General features: G+C 27.4%; 1 protein-coding gene across 1 annotated transcript; it reads right to left on the reverse strand.

The window, feature by feature from the left end:
• Window positions 1–1,030: 1,030 nt before the first annotated feature.
• On the reverse strand, window positions 1,031–17,511 carry LOC145836813 (insulin gene enhancer protein isl-1-like). Its single transcript, XM_082944586.1, has 7 exons — window positions 17,217–17,511; window positions 15,368–15,551; window positions 9,166–9,264; window positions 8,674–8,801; window positions 6,164–6,549; window positions 1,545–1,739; window positions 1,031–1,183 (listed from the first exon to the last, which is right to left on the reverse strand). The coding sequence occupies exons 1-7, from the start codon at window positions 17,509–17,511 to the stop codon at window positions 1,031–1,033; spliced, it is 1,440 nt and encodes a 479-aa protein (XP_082800712.1).
• Window positions 17,512–18,056: the final 545 nt, after the last annotated feature.

Below are 18,056 nucleotides of genomic sequence, written 5' to 3' on the forward strand. Positions count from 1 at the left end.
TCGTATTGTAATTTAACTTATTTGTGACACAATGAATTTAATTATATTTATTTTAATGTTTTTTACTACGTACAAAACTTTATATGTAAAAATACTGAAACAGATAAGTTGTAATGAAGCAACAAGGTTTGTTGTCACCACATAAAGTTTAATTTTTATTGAATAAGGCTTTAAAATATTTTGTTTTAAAATTTATCAACTAAAATTTTATCTAACTTTAAACTGAACCAGGTATTAACAATTACTAAAAATAAACAAAAAAATCATAGACATTTTTACGATGAATTTTAAAACGTTTACAACGAATTAAAAAACAGGATGAGTCATTTTGCTATAAGTTGTCTACGTTTACTGCATTTTATTATTAATAATCACAACACATATGAATTGAAAGTTTTAATAAAATATTATAGTATAAACAATCAAAATAAATGTTTATACACTAGATGACAGTTAAAATCTATCAAAAACTACGATATTTTTCTTTTTTACAACAATGTTTACGTATTGTGTTCAGTAAAGATTTTGATTACATTATTTTAAAAATCTAGCATGAAAATCTATTAAAATATATATTTTTAAACTTCGAAACTTAAGCAAATAGAACTTGAAATAAATTTTCTAAAATTCAAGCACAAATTAACATGAACAAGCGTCAATTAAGATAGATTTTTAACAATTTTGAAAAAAAGAACAAAAAATAGTTAAAAAACTAAAATTCAACTTATGGTCAAGCAGCTTTATAATATTTTGCTTAATTAGTTTTTTGTTTTAAGTTTTATTGTTAAAAAAGTTTTACAGTAAACGAACATAATGAGTTAAACTATTTATTCTTCTTTTTAATTCAATCAAGCTCTACTTTTACTCCAGTTAATAAATTAAACTATTATAAAAAGAGCGACCTAATATATTTAAGTCGGAACTAGCAAATAAAGCAAAAAAAAAAACATGAACTTAACCCGAAATGTGTTCAAAACAAACAAAAAATGCAGTGCCAGCACCGCTTTTCTTTCATATTATGACGTCACAATTAGCTGCAAATAGTTTGGGAGGAATTGTTTTGGAGAGGAGTGGTGCAGGAGATTGTGGAGAGATCGTAGCTGTGGGAGGATACGGAGGGGATGCTGCAAACCTCCGAACAATCAGACATTGAAGAGGGAGTCTGATCAGAGAAGTTGCTCACCTGAAAGAATAATGAATAAGATGATTAAGAATAATAATTTTTTAATAAGTAACAGTGATGACATAAAAATTAAAACTACATTGTTAAAAAGTTCTCATTAAACAGAACAATTTTTCAAAAGGTAAATAGACAGTTGAACACAAGATAAACAAAAACTAAGACGTTTTAAACTACTTCAAGCAGTTCATTTTTTAAAATGAAATGTAAATTTAACCATATAATACGAGTGTATAACAAAAAATTTAGTTACATTTACTTAAACAGCCAGTTATAATGTTGAAGAAATAACGCTAACGTTTTTAGTTACTTAAATTATTTTAAGTACTTTTATGTTAGAAAATACTTCATAAGAAATACTTACCAGTTGCTGAAACGGGGGTTTTTCAATTTCGCTCTGCAATGCAAAATCACTCAGTGCCTTCCAAGCCGGTTGCTGTCGATGCTGGTAACTTGATTGGTCAATGTTGATGTCCGTGGACTGGTTAGTAGATTGTCCTGGATCGTTAACATTTTGGTTTCTAGTGTTAGGTTCGTCGTTTGAGTTGTACGCTTCTTTCTAAAAATAATTAAAGAAACTTTAAGAAGGTTTGTTTAATAGTTTTCATATATACATAACTTATACTACTGTTTTTCGTATTACATTAATTTTTCAAATAATGACTCTCTCCGCTTTTAAGTATTAAAAACCAACCTTAAGGCTGATCAAAACTCATACAACTTTAAATTGGTTCAATCGACTGCGCAATCGATACCAGTTATTTTCTTCGCGTTGATAAACACTTAGTTATTGATTTACAGAGACATGCTACAAACTAGTATGTTACGTAATAATCTACTTGTGGTTATGATGTCACTGTATTGAAATAATTCGGATTTTATATTGTGTAACGTGAATTTGAGGCTCAAAAACTGATCTCACACACAACCAGCCTCAACGCTTTTGTTTATTACAAAGCGCTTTTTATTAATAGATTGTAGTTTTTTTAATCGATTTTAGACAGGTTTTTCTATAAAATTTAGTTATACACTACCTTGAAAAAACTATAAAGTTTTTTTATTAAATTATTCTTTTCAATTTAATAAATCAACAATTTATTTCTACTACAAATTATTTAGAAAATAGTTATACTGTATAATAGTGGTGTACGGCTCGGTGAATGAAAAGTGTTTTTATACATTGGATACTTAGACCAAATATTTTTAGAATTTTCGTTTTTGTGCTTTATTATCACACTTTTATTATAAATTAAATAAACATTAATAAATAAGGTTTACAATCAGAGCAGTGTTATTAAAACTAATCACCTAAATTTGTTTTATAAAAAAATGTGAATTCCTAAAACACTTGATTATAAAAAACTTGAAAAAGGTTCAACCTTTATAATAATTTTACCTTTAGTAGTTGGTACATTTATACTGATAAGCGTAAGTATCATTAGAAAAATACAACAAACTACGCCATAATCTACAACAGGGAATTATTAGTGAAAAAAAATGTTTTTTTTTTCATTTAAAAATTTAATATTTGTTGTACCATTGTAAAAACCTAAAAGCTTGCTGAAGCTACTTTCTGTTGTGTGATGCGTTGAATTTTTTATGCGTCTTCGATTATGTTAATTTAGTAAATTAATCACATTCACTCGCTCATGCAAATGCAAGAAAAATATAATAAAAATTAATTGGTTTTTGAACTGTAAAGTTTCAATAGCTAGAAAAGGTAAAACACTTTTATTACAGAAAACAACTCAATTAATACTTTATTAAGTATTTCCTTTTAAGTATAAACTCTATATCGAAAAAACAAAAGTTTAAGAAAATTAAATAAAGTTTTCATTAACGAGATATTACTGATTTTTCTAATCACACATAGTTAAAATCAAACTTATGGAAAACGGTTTCTATCAAAACTAAAGAGATAGGATTTTTTGCTGACAAGCTACTTCAGTTAAAGATGCACAACACACTCTATTTATCAAATACTTTTTTTTCAAAGTAAACCGAATTGGCAGATTGCATGTGATGAGTTGAAGTTAATAATTGATAAGATGCCTCTTTCTATTTGAAAACACTTGCAAGAAAGGTGCATAGAGGCGAATAGGTCAAGCGTGGCTTGTCACTAATCCAATTAGAAACTCAGAATCTCAGATGTTCCACAGTAATCGATGTCATCATGAATATTTAAGAAGGTTCAATCGCCAACCTTACTCAACCTGCAACGCCGACAAACAATAAGAGCAGTCTCGGTTATTTAACCTTTGTGACGTAACAGAATGTATACTTTCAGCAATATTTTTCTTAATACGAGTCAATTAAATATAAATGAACTACTTCCGTAGGTTTGTTTTCTCTTTAAAATATAAACTATTCTAAAGCACATAGTTTTTATTTTTGTTAATGATATAAATTTAGATGCAAAAAATATAGGCAGAAGTAATTTAAGTTAAAATCTCAACTAAACTTTAAGAACATTTTTAACTGAAGAAACTTTTTGTTCAATTTTTTTTGATTTCTTTTAAACTCTTTAAGTTTTTTTTTTTTCCTATTCTTAATAAAACTATGTTGTCTTTAGTTTAAGAACTGTCTTTTAGTTGTTCTATTTTATATCTACCGCCTATTTTTAATATTACTTATGTAGGAATTTTTTATCTAAAATAAATCTGCCTGTGATAAACATTGATATTTTAAGCAAACGCAGAACTTTGGAAGACATTTTTTTTTTAAATTTAGCAAAAAGAATTGATTTTTTTTCCACCGATATAAAAACCAACATGATGGGCGAATAATTATTTTTGTGTCACAACGCTTCCATAGCAACAACTTCCCTGAGGAGCGTGTTAAAGATAACCATCGTCGTGGTAACGAAAATTAATGCCATTTATCATAATAACGTCATTAATCACTATTTTTATGATGTTTAAATACTAACTATTATCTAGAAAAATTTGAATAGTATTATTTTTTTTGTCTACGTTATAAACTTTTCACAATTAAATTTAAATACCAACGAAATATTGTTCAGAACTTCAATTTAATTTAAAGTACAGAAAATTTGATCTATGAGTTTTAAAAGGATTTAATGTGTGTGATTTATAAAGCGATGATTGGTGTTTTAGTTTGTGTACTTTACGAGTTGTCTTTTTAGAACAAAGTTGTATTTACACATTTTAAATTGATAAACTGAAACTTTTTTAATTAAAACAAGCTTTCGACTCGATAACTGAAATTCTTCGTGCACCAGGTCCTAGGACCAAATCTTTTGAGCGTTTTTTGTCGTTTTGTAAGCTAATACTATACTTTAAAGCTAAAGTTGTCTTTTTTTAAAACTATAAGAAAAGTACTAACAAAGCCGATTATACAACAACTTATTAATACGTTACCTAATACTAAACGGTAAGATTAAACAAATATGTAAACGTAAAAAATAACTTTACATATTTGTTCAAAGTTTAAATAAATAAAAAATACATTTTTATAATAATAAGTTACTTTAAAACCTAATTTATTTATATACTAACCAGGAACCATAAACTGTATCCGATCGGTGTTTGACTCGGTAATCAGAATGTTATTTCGTTACAAGATATTAAAACCAATCATTTAAAGCGTTTTATTTATTGCGGTTCAATAAAAGGTTTTATATACATTTAAAAGTTACACAAGTTAGTTTAAAACTGTTTTTTTTTTTAATCCTTAAGCTTATTTACTCAACTGACAATACTTTTAGTGCATTCAGTTTAATTATTTTTTTATGCCTAATATTTAGTTTTTCTGTTTATAATCTACTTCACTTATTAATATAGAATGTTTATTAAGCACAAATATCATTAGATCATAGATAGTCAGTAATTTTAAGATAAAAGTGTCATAAAGAAAGCCACCTTAAACAGTGCATCTCTGTGAAATACATTTGGTTATGACGTCATAAGACTCAGGTGTTGAGAATAAATCTGTGGCTTGCAGATTGCTTGAAATGTATCGCTAACATGCAAAAGTATTGTCAAGGCCAGGGGTCGGCATCAAGTTGTGTAAAATTTGTCACATTGCATATGTTTTGACTGACTTTTAATATTTCAATAAACATTTACTAGCGCACGACAGCTTTATATTATGTGTAGTGTAAAACAAGTGTACAACTCGAACTTAAAGTTTGAAGTATAGTTTCCTAAATAAAAGTTTTATGGTTAAATTAGTATATTTATTCAAAGCATGTTGAAATGAGCAAATATATTATTATCTTTGTGTACATAATAATCTGCGCAGTTTATTATAACAAAACAGAGATTTTTTTGTTTTGAAGCAAACAATTTTCAATTACTTAGTGTTAGCTGTCGTTATTTAAAGTTTAATACAACATTTTTAAACGAATAAATATTGTTTTTCTAAATTTTGACAATGAGGTCCTAAAACATTCGTTAGTATTAAAATTAAAAACCATTTACATAGAAAAAATGTAGATCCGATTAAAAATAACAAACATCTGCTTGATTAGTAAAAACATTCGTAATATTTCTTATTATTACATAAACAACTGTCGTAGGTTAAAGATGTGTTCAAGATCGTTTTAAAAGGAATTTTATTTATTATTGAACATTTAATATAAATATGTGTCATATACTAAAGTAAAAAAAATATATGACATTATTTAGGTTTCCAGGTAAAGCAGAAAATTTTTAACATTCCTGTCGTTAGAATATAAGAAAATGCCGAAATACACATTTAATGAACTACTTTAAAGTATTTAAAAAAAAGGTTAAGTAATTTGAAGAAAATTTCATGATAACGTTTAATAATAAGATTAATGCTGTTATTTTTTCCTATTAATTTTAAAAAAGATATATTTTTTCTTAAATAAATTAAACTAAGCTAGCTGTTAAATATGTTTTAGCAGGAAATGATATTATTTATATCTATAAAACTTTACAGTTTTAAGTATATGAAACATTCCTAACAACTTTGTTTTCAAATAATCATCAAACCAACCTGCTGCTTTTGCTGCCCACAATTTTGCTGCCCTCCTCCTTCGCCGTTCCTCATCTTCTGCTCCTGCTGCTGCCTCATAGTGATCTTCTTGTCCTTGCACCGCTTGTTCTGGAACCACACCCTGATGACTCTTTGAGGAAGTCCCGTCATCGTGGTCAGCTGCTCCTTCATGATGGCGTCGGGTCTGCAGTTGTTCTCGTAGAAGGTGTGCAGCACCGTCAGCTGCTTCTCGTTCAGAACCGTCCTCTGTCTCGTCGTCTTCCCCTTGTTCTTGTTCGATCTTGCTGAGTGTCCTGATTCCTTGCCGATGTGTCCTCCCCTGTTAATGCAAACTGAGTGATCTGAGTTGATGTTCTGTCCTGGCATTATTTGGCCCGTGTAAGCATCTGCAAAAGTTTTATAATTTAAACTTAGAAGACTTGAAAACAATACAAAAACTACAATTTGTTATAACTTATAACTTTCATGTTTTTAGGTCAATTAAAAATTTGATTTTCTAAGTTAAAAATAAAACAATTTAAAAATCATAAAGAATAATAATTATTAGACTGGCGTTTAAAAGCTGTGGAAAAATATTTCAATTGTATATTGATTCATCGATGTCGATAGTTATTATCAATATAGCTAATTTAAAAAAAACCATATTCATAAAAGTTTATTAGATCTTTTTCTTTTTTATTACGTCAAGATAGCGTATGTCGGTAAAAGCATGTTTTGGCTGTCATCAAAATCAAGTCGATTACTTGTATAGCCTTTTTAACATAAAATTATAACAATGATAAGTTTTTTTTTTAATATCAATGTTATAATTTTTGTAATAGAATTCAATAAAATTTTTAAAAAACTGTATTTTGAAACAAAACGGTCATAAAGTTTTGGTATTTTTTCAAGCTAATAGCTAAAAAATTAACCGTCTGATAGGTACGTTAAAATTGATGTAAAATCCCGATAAGGCCAATTATATAAGTTGCAGCGTTTATCACTCAAAACAAATTTTCTGCTAATCTTCAGCCTTAGTAGGTGACTTTATGAGCTGCAACTTGACTTTTCTTTGTTTTAATACTTCAATTGCGGGTTGAAAAGAAAAATTTAACTGTCGTACTTAAGATGACTTCAAACTTTGACAAGTGGATTCACTTCATAAAACTTTTTTTTTCTCGTCATGAATATTTAAAGATAAGCTGTCAGGTGGGAACAGCTTTTATTTGTTCAAATTAATGTTCATTGCATTAAAGCGAGTCCATTTATTTCAGGTATTTAATAAACTTGTGATCTTTTGTTTTTAATCTATAGTTTTACATAAGTTGAGCTTTCAACTTCTAGCTGGATTGTAAAACATTAAGAATATTTTAGTCTATGTACTATTCTTCAAGTAAATAAAATTATAAATAAAAAAAAACCTTTATGTGTTTGTTTTGTTTTTCAAATCAACTAAAGAAACAAGTAAAAAAATATAGTTTGCATCTTTATAGGTTTTAAGTAAAATATAACTTGTACAGGTTTTTAAAACAAACTCTGAGGTCAAGTCTTTGAAATTTTTAAACTATTTTGTCTGAAATTAATTAATTTTATTTATTTACTGTTTTTTTTTTTGCAAACTCCATGATTAACAAGACTGCCGACAATTTTTCTCGGCAAAGAAAAGTTTAATATAAAATACAGCTAAAATTTAATAATGCATGGGCGCGAACTAAAACTGAAAATTAACACAAACAACAGCAACCAAAACATAAAAGAGCCAACACTTTTTAACATTAAAGCGCTTTCACTATCAAAAGAGTTTTATAACAAAATTTCAAAAAATATTGGCTTTTGTTGCATAAAATCTGATTACGAAGTGCGAAGGTGAAGTTATCTGAGGTTAAGTTACACGGATTATCCAATTATCGCACGGTAGCTGGCGGTAGTGCAGATTTTTATGCATGAGTGATTTATGTTTGAACTTGTTTAGAACCTCATGCATTAGAGGCCAGTCAGTGGTTAAAAAGATATTTTCTGGTACCAAATTGGATGCGGCATCACTTTAGAACTTAAAGTGTTTGTGTAGATTTCAGTATCTACAAACTATTAAATCTTTTCAGTAGCTTGGTTTTGTGCATCAACTTAAGTTACGAGGTTACAATAAACTGCTTTTTAAATACGGTATCAAATTATTATGTTCCTTAATTGTAAAAAAAATATTTTGTTTTAGCAGAACTAGATTATATTTGATATCTTTAAGTGAGTATAAGTTAATTCGATTTTATTTTGATTTAAGTACTTGATAAACAACTGAAATTAACTTCAAATACTCAAGTATGATTAAAAGTTTAACTAAAGAAATAAAACAATTTACGTTTATAGAATTAAAGATATAACACAACTGTGTTTAAGCTGCTTAAACAATTTTTTAGCCTACGTTTACAGTTTTGAAATTTGTTTGTCTAAATAAAAAAAAGTAAAACTGCATCAGGAGAATTCTTAAATATATCAATTAAAACTAGATTTGTTAAAAGAACAAAATGACTTACCAATAATACTGTTGTCATCTGTTGAATTGTTGAAAATTCTTTCGTAATCTTTTATGCAGTAGATGCTTCCATCTTCGTTACACACGAATGAATCTCCTGGTATCAATTGATTGTGACAAGCGTAACATCTGTTTGATATTAAAAAATTGTATTGACAACTTCAAGTCATCAGTGCTGAACTGTATAAGTGTGATTATAACATGATACAAATACTCTACATACAAACAATTCGTTTTTAAATAACATGGTGATAGATATTTTAGCAAGTATCTTTCAAACTAACTTTATTTACTCAATATTAAGTTTAAATGATAGATTGTATATGTTGTTAAAATGTAAATTAATGTTTTTATCACCTCTAATTTACTTAAATCATTTTATTTCTAAATATTTCTAAATTTAAAACAAGTATTGTTATAATGCTCACTTACATAAAATAATGGTAAGATATATAATGCAATATCAAAAATTATTTTAACAGTTATCACTAACCTAAAACACTGAACGTGGTACTTTTTATCTCTTACAGACATCATCGAATCCCCTTTGACCAGTCCAAGTTTGCACTTTGCGCATTTTGGCGCAAACAAGCTGAAATAAATAATTTATTTTTTAAGTCATTAGTGTATATATAACTTGCTGTTGATCAGTTTCAAAACGTTTTATAAGAAACTTTATATAAAACAGTTATACTTGCAACAAAAAAAATTTTTAACTTTCAAATAAAACGTATAAAACTAAAACAATTTGTAAGTTGATACTTTGATTACTGCTTGCTAGGCTCAAGAAGGAAATATTTATTTGATATTTAAAACGTTTTATGATAAGGTTTAATAAATTCAACTTAGTGTATTTCTAATTATCTTTTTTTATTACATCTTAATCAACTTTATAGTTATAGTTTTTGAATGGCTTAATAGTTTTTTTTATTGGCTTTAAAACTATTTAGCTTCAAATACTTTACTTTGGATATTGTTTTAAAAACTTCTTGAAAAACACAGCTTTTAATAGATGTTATACTCTTAGCGCTCTATAAACAATTTTTTTGAAACTTTTTTATGTTTAAGTTTAGTTTTATTCGTTTGTTACTGCTTTATGTATTATTAATAGCTAATTAGTTCTACGCTAAGATTGTCCGAACTTTATTTTTCTGAACATTGAGAAAAATAAACCCGGTTGAACTTATGTACACGAAACAAGTCTGCTTGAATATTTAAGTATATCGCGACAATACGCTATTACGCGCTGCTTAAAGCTTCCTGAAAATGAGCTCCCGTAGAACTTCCTTGCTGCATCAAATGGCGACATTTTTACTGTGCCCGTGACGTTTTGTCACTTTAACCATTTCGTTGTGTCTGCCTACATGTTTGTATTTAAAAATTAAAGTGCCGCAGTCCGGATTGAAAGCAAGATTTCAATCATACTTATGTCACTTGAACGGCATTACAACTTGGCAGCTGACCTCAACAGCTATTATGACGTCATAACGAAGTTTATATTTAAGCTTTTTATAAGGAATTTATTTAATAATTAATCAAAACTCCATTAGTTCTGGACTGAAAAATAAAACCCTTTAGAATTAAAACTGAACTCCTCAGTCATGTGTTGATCATTTAACTCAGTAAATTGAAGTCAAGTGTCAAATTTGAAACGAAATTTCTAATTTTGAGACATGCATCTTTTTTTATGTTAAGTTTATCGATAGCTTAAATATTATTTATGTAAACAATTCAAAGTTCGGTTGAATGAGAAAGTACGATGTGTAGAAACAGTGATAAGTAAGCAGAGTTATTTGCAGTTGATAACATATGTCGACTGGCGCGACACAAGCAGACAAAAACCGCTTTTTCTTGTATATTATGTTTTTATTACAATCCTGTTACTTCGCGGCTTTTCCTGTTTATTTTAGTTTTTAAATAAGTTTAACAACAAAAATCATTCGATTCTAATTAAGTTTAGAACGTTGTGTATTAGAATCTGAGAAAATTAACAGAAAATTTTTATTTAGGTCCTCACTTAAACTTATTTTAAACACTAATGTACATTTTCTTAATAATTTTTATAAAAAAATCATCAAGTTTATGTATTAACATTAATTCTGCCTTTGTTTATATTCATTTTACTTTAAAGAATTTATCAAGAAAAATCCACATACGTAACCAATTTTATTCGGTAATTATTTTAACTGAAATTTTTTAATATGGTTGGCACTTTATAGTCCTATAATTTATCTTTGAAACTGATTAGATCATGTTTAAAGCTCATTGTACTAACAATTCACGAAACGCAAAGACGAAAATATTTTTACTAAATTCGGCACTAATTTGTTTAATGACTTTTTATTTTTGGTGAAAATAAACGTAGATTACAGTTTTGATGTTTTTAGTAAAAAAGAATTTACGTGTTTGATCATCATACAGTTGACCGGTATTAAACATTATTTATATTTACTTACACATATAGTAGTAGACTTTGTCAGTAAACAGTTTGAATTTGAAATATGTACTTTTGTGTTATCTTTTTTTATTTTAAGTGTAAAAATGACATACAGATTCCAGTTTTTTTATGAGCACTACTTGAGTTTGTTATTACATATACGTACTAAAACAGCTTTAAAAATTATTATAACAGTTATAATGATTATATAACTGTAGTTTTTCAAAGAGCATTTTTAATTAATTACTTGTTGAAATCTTATAATTTTGTTGTTAAACTAATAAATTTTTATTCAAAAGTTCTCAAATTTTATTTATACTTAATTCAAACTAATATCAGAAATTTTTGATAAATAACAGGTGAGAACTTAATTTTAAAAAATTTCTCATTAAAAAACTCTAATAAATATTAAAAATTAAGAAAAAATATGCAAGAAGGCTTACAAATTGTCGAGTTGTCCTCACATGTAAATATTTACGTATTGATTACGCCATAACAAAAATAGTTTTTCGAAAAACGTCGCAAACTTGAACTTACAGAACAGAAATGACGTCATTTCAGAGTGGCGTCACTTGAATTTTCGATGGCTGCCTACTGAGTTGCAAATAAAAAGACAATTATTGTCTGTTTAAAGTGCTAATAACAATAGAAATATTACTTTTCTTAAACTTGTAAATATACATGCTAATATTATTAACTATTTTAAAAAGTATTATTTTACAAAAAAATTCAACTTAATTAGATGTTTTTTATTTCTTGAGTCGAGTCTGAAGGAGAAATGTTCACTTAACTTTTTGTTTACTCTATATCTAGTCAACGTTAAAGAAATTATATTATGATAAAAATGTTAACAAGTTAGATTGGTTTAAGCCTATAAAACTATAACTAAAAACACTAACGTACTTTTTTAAGCTCCTAAATAAGCTTTATAGCTCAGAGCAGCATTTAATTTGGTTAATAGACAAAATACAAGAAAAATGAAAAAGTAAAACTGCATAAGTACTTAGTAAACAAGTAAAACTTGAACTAGTTAATCACATATTTGAAATCTCGAACCGTTTTCATTAATTATTAATAAACCTAATTTATTCTCGAACATAGTTGTATTAAGGGTTCTCTTGGCATCATACAAACAACGACAATTGTAAGCTATATTATAGCAGCAGCTTAAAAACACAAGTAGTCACAAGTTAACTAAAAAACCATTCCGCAAACTAATTGTGTGAGATGATAGGTTCTTGAAGATTTTTAAGCGACTTGAACCAATTAAAAAGTTTCTAAAAATCCATTTTCGACTCGTTCTACTTCATGGCTGGTGTTGACGAGTTGTCGTCGATATTGATTATGACGTCATACGATGAGATATAAAGCGATAACTTAATACATACCAACGTTGCTTTATAACACTACAAATTGTGATTTGATCGTACAATTTCTTTATAAAATTTGTTAATTATTTACATTAACAGTTTTATAAGTTTTCTATATATATATTTTTCTCTTTAACTGTGTGCAGCAAAACACTACGCTAAGTTTTTCAAAGGTCGGCAAGGGGCAATTAAGACGGAGACAAGCCTCAATTTGACGTCGAAAGTTGCTTGTCGGCCGACATCAGGTTCGTGTGTGAGATCGGAACCTTTTAATTGCTCCTCCCCAAATTGCAGCGAGGTTGCCTAGCAACAACCGGTATTTATTATTGATCGACACATTCCACTGAGCGCACTCAAGATTCCTGTTCTGTTGTTACGTCACAATAGCGGATTTAGCTGACTGAACAGTTAAAATTGTATCACACCATCGTTTACATGTCATGCATAGGTGAGCGTGAAGGAACCTATTAAGAATAGATAGCTGAAAAGAAAACTTATAAGAAAGTCATGAGTTTGAATTGTAGATAAGAGGCAATATTTAAAATTAAACTGAAAATTTCTAAAAAAGTTTTATTCGTAACTTAAAGTTTTAGTTTTTATTGCATTTATGAGCACGAAAAAGTTTAATTAAACTTGTTTCCGGAAGTGAAAAAACATCGATCTTTTTAAAGTCAAAGTTGAGGAGTTTGTGATATATCATAAGATCGCAATTAGAAAAGAATATTTAAGAAATTTTCCCTTGTTTTAAGTTTTGAAATATTGATGAGACTGCCAACAGAGTAACACAACAAAACAGACTGTTTTCTGTCACACAACAGCTTTGCTTGCAGAGAAGTGCGAGTGAAGTAAAAATAAGGTTTTTAAACGCTAGTTTTATTTTATAACTTTTTTGTCACAGTTAAAAGTATCGAATTTCTTTTATATTGAAAAAACGCTTTTAGTGTTAGTATTAAAAAAAAAACACACTATATCATAAGTCATTGCTCAAAAATATGAATCGGGACTTTTGGGACATTTTGAAGTTGTTATCATTTGTATGTTTAAAACTCGTAGAGTAACACAATGGTTAACGCTTTATTTAATTGTATATAAAGTTGTGAACTTTTTTTAATAAAATATGTTTTTACGACTATGTTAAGCTGACTCTAAGTTTTTATCAAACTCATTAAACTGTACTTCCTTACCATACTTAACAGTAAAATATGGACTCCTTATATTTTAAATAATTATAGAATTTTCGTGCATAAAAAATAAAAACAGTTCGAATAGCATAAAATATTCAATTTTTGTACAATATAGGTTTTATCTTAAAAATTTTGAAAAAAACTGAATCAAAAAGTTTAGTTTAACTCAAAAACTGTCAACTGTTGTAAGATTCAGTAATTTATATTTAGAACTGGCAATTTGGTTTGTTTTTTATAATTTCACTTAGCGTTGATAGTTTTTGATAACTTAACAATTTAAGAATTTTAAACTTTTATTTTTTTTTTTTTTTCAAACACTGATTAATTATTTTTTGATAATTACGTACAATTTACTCACTTGTATTAAATAAATTGTTAATTATTCAAATCAATTCGTTTTATTCTAATACTTCATAAGTTTTACAATAAAAATATAATTAAAAGCAAACAATGCATGTATCAATACGAAAAAACTATTTTCTTAATACTTAATATAAATGACTTGCCAAAGCTCAAAAGGCATAAATAATTCATTTAGCAAAATGATAAGATGAATATTTGTGAGATTATTAGTTAAAAGTGTGAATTCTTGAATCGCATGTTAAATTGATTATATATTATTGCACTAAAGCATAAGCATGAAAAATTAATAATAATTTAAAAACTGTTATAACCTACTGATTTAAGAGTTTTGCTTTGCGTAATTTCTATGTCTATGCGAATTTTAAGTATGAAGTTTTGAAATCATTAGTAAAATAGCATAATTGAAGTTTTATAAAAAAAAGATAAATCAAATACAAAAATGTTTTAAAGTTAAGTTTTAGCACATATTGACTATTTTTAAAACAATATTTTATTTAACTAACATAAGCTTAAAAACAATCATTATAAAACATCCTACAACTATATTTCTAAACAATATTGTTTATCGTTTACTTTAGAGTTTTTCAGTTTTTAAAAATGAAAATTTTAAAAGTATTTGTTTTAAAAATTTAGTTTAAAAGAAAAACACTATTTAGTTTAGTTTTGTTTTAATGCAGTTTGATTTCTTTCTCTAAACTTTTGCTATTTAACAAAACACTTTGAAAAATTCCAAAACATGCACCACACAATGTAGTTTTACCGTTTTTACTTCATTTACCTGACATGTGAGTTAATCGAGCCGTTAGTTTATTAGGTCAACAAGCGAAATCAACTTGACAAATAGAAAAATTTACTTTTGTTTTTTAAATCATTGAATCAACTGCACAAATTGAAGAGGTGTTTTCAATTAACAGTGCCAAAACTAAAAGGTTCGTAAGTTTTGCTGAACATACTTTAACCGACAATGTATCACTTGCGTTTCTAAAATAATTTAATTGCTTGTAATGGAGCAAATTAAGTTTATCAAGATAACTTTTTCTATAGCGTCAAAAGCATAACGGCAAAGTTAATAAATAGATTGTAATAAATTAAATCTAATTTGTCTTTAAAACTTTTAAAAATTTATTTAACACAAATAACTTGAAATTTTTTTTTAAATTTTGTTAAATTTTGTTTTAAAGACACTACTTTAACTTTTAACTCGATATAATGCTTCGCAGTTTTCAAATAATTTTATTGACATATTTATGTTGCGTGTTTTAAACTACTGTAGGTTTAATTATTTTTAGCAATTTACTCTTCTAAGCTTTAAATCTATTATGTTACAGAAAACAAACAAACTGAAAATAGTCGTTTTTGCAGTAAAGTTTGTTGTCCCTGATGAAGCAGGTTCTCATATCAGCCAGGTTGCAACCACATGCGGTGCACTTTAGACATTTTGAATGCCAGTCGACCCCCTGTGAGGTGCTGATGTAGGGACCGTGGATCAAGTGACCACAAGCCATACAAGTTCTGGTACCAAGACCTAATAATAACTTCATTATAAACTCTACTGTTAGATTATAAAAACAGCAGTTTAAACACTAATATTTTTCTAAATGTTTTCGTATTTGATGAAACATATTCGAGTTTATAAGCTTAACTTATTGAATATATTATTTTGACATACTGAACAGGTTTTTTGTGACTACGTTTTTTTTTCAAATAAAAAGTAAAAAAGTTTTGTATACTATTTAACATTTTAGCAACAATATATTAAATTATCTATAAGGATAAGTGCGTTATTTTATTAACTCAATCAAAACTCAGGATAATTGACTACCGAAATAAATTTTTAAATCACACACCTTTTTACATCTATAAGGTCAACCGCCGAGTCAAATTGCTGTTCTCTTTTATAAAACAGCATAATCTAAATGTTTTAAACCTCACTTTCTTCCGGTAGTTGCGAGATATTAGCTACTTGCATTTACTGCATTTTTTTTTCTTTTTAATATTTTTCACATTTTACTTGTAACTCCAACATTTTTAAATCAAACACCCACCAAAGGCTATCGGTCAAGTTATCTATACGTTTGACTGGACTAATTTTTGTAAGACTGACTAAAAAACAGCTCATAAAAGTTTTGAAATCTTATATTGTGAACGCTTTTTTTTAATTAACGTTTGTTACTGTATACTTAAGTGCTATGAGATAAATAAAATAAATATTGTGGTCTAAGAAAAGGTAAAACTTATCTATTTTTATCGTTTTTGATAATTTCAAGAACGGGTCAAATATGCTTAAAGGAACACTTTAGCACTAAGGGACATATTTCTCCACGAAGACACTTTTTCACGAAAAAACATTTTTTTCACGAGGGTTACTAATACACGAGAGTACAAAAACTAAATAAATTAAATAGATAAAAAAATAAATAAATAAAAGTTAGTAAAAAAACAGAAAACTTAAATAAAATAAAGTTACCGACCGAGAGTAAGGGTTAGGGGTAGCAGTGATGGTAAAACAAAAAAAAAAGGCATTTTATACAATAAAAAAAAAAAATTAAAACAAAAACTCAAAAAAATTGAAAAATCAAAATGAAAGTAAAAATACCGACCGAGGGTAAGGGTTAGAGGTAACGGTGATAGTAAATATTAAAACATTAAACAAATGAAAAATAGAAACTAATAAAACAAAGTTTAAATATTTGATATTTAACCCTCGCAAAAGTTTGTTCTTGCAAAACTTTCTTCGTGCAAAACTGTCCTTTCGCGCTTATTTGACAACTAGCCGATAATTTTAACGTTATTTTTGTTTAGATGTAACTTAGTTTTCAAAACAATCAAACTTGTTGGTTCATTGCAGCTGTAAACTAATGTTTCGGTTTGAAAAATAATTAAATTGAAGAAATTAAATGTTTTTTTTTATCTTTTAGACCCGTATCTCAATAAGTTCTGTCCTTTAGTTGAACTCATAATTTTTTTTTATATAAGACTAATAAAATAAAATATTCTTGTTAAACACATTAAAAAAATACTAGTACATAAAAACTAATTACCTCCATTTAAAAAACAAAATTAGTAAGTTTAAGGACATAAGTATAGGTATAATTTACTATTTTAATTTAAAATGACCTTAATAAAGTTTTTTTAAACGTGCTAAAACTAAAAAGTAAAAAAGAAATACTTTTACATAACAGATATTCACCTCTTTTACTTTGTTTTGCGTTGTCAACATTTTTAGGAAACTTTCCTTTTATCACAGTAAGACTTGACCTGCTCGACATCCCCTGACTCGAAACTTGTCCCTTGTTCGAGTGAAAGCATATCTCGCTTCCGGTGTTTCCCCCTTCTTGGTACCCAGGTGAGAAGTAGCCCTGAGAGCTGCTGCCCACCGAGTAGTCGTCAAAATTGTTCCAATCAAAGGTGTCCTGACTTTCTGGTGGTTTCTGACAATGTGGAAGGTTTCCTGTCAATTGGACGTCCTGCTTAGACGTTTTCATCTGATATTCGATGACGCACGTTGAGTGAAATTTGGTCAAAGTTCAAATTTACTTACGACTTAGTACTGTTATAAGCTGAAAAAAGACGAGATGTAACTAGCAGTCTACTTAAGAGCTTTACAAATAAATGATGATACCATAACGTTTAATCTATTGTGTTGGTCTCATTGTGGTAGCAAAAAAATATATGTAACATTTTTTTATGTCTTAGATATTTTTTCTAAGGAGTTTATTTTCAGAATTATAAAAAACTCACAGCTTTAATATGATGAGTTGTTTAGATAAACTTTATTTAAAAAACTTATACAACAGCTAAGTAAACAATTAAATAACTTTCTTTTACTTTACTTGAAAAGTATATAGTGTTTCTTTATAAAATGTTTTTAAATAAAAAAAATAAATTTTATTTCAGAAACAAGTACTTTAAATTATTAAAAGTTGTAATCTTGTGTTAGTACAACTCTAACGTTTCTTTAGAAGTTTAAAGTTAAAGTAAAAGCTGAAATAAAGTAAATATTTTTGACACAGTAAACACATACACTTTT

The sequence above is a fragment of the Thalia democratica genome, chromosome 5 (assembly GCF_965202585.1).
Source record: "Thalia democratica chromosome 5, ktThaDemo2.hap1.1, whole genome shotgun sequence".
Taxonomy (NCBI): Eukaryota; Metazoa; Chordata; class Thaliacea; order Salpida; family Salpidae; genus Thalia; species Thalia democratica.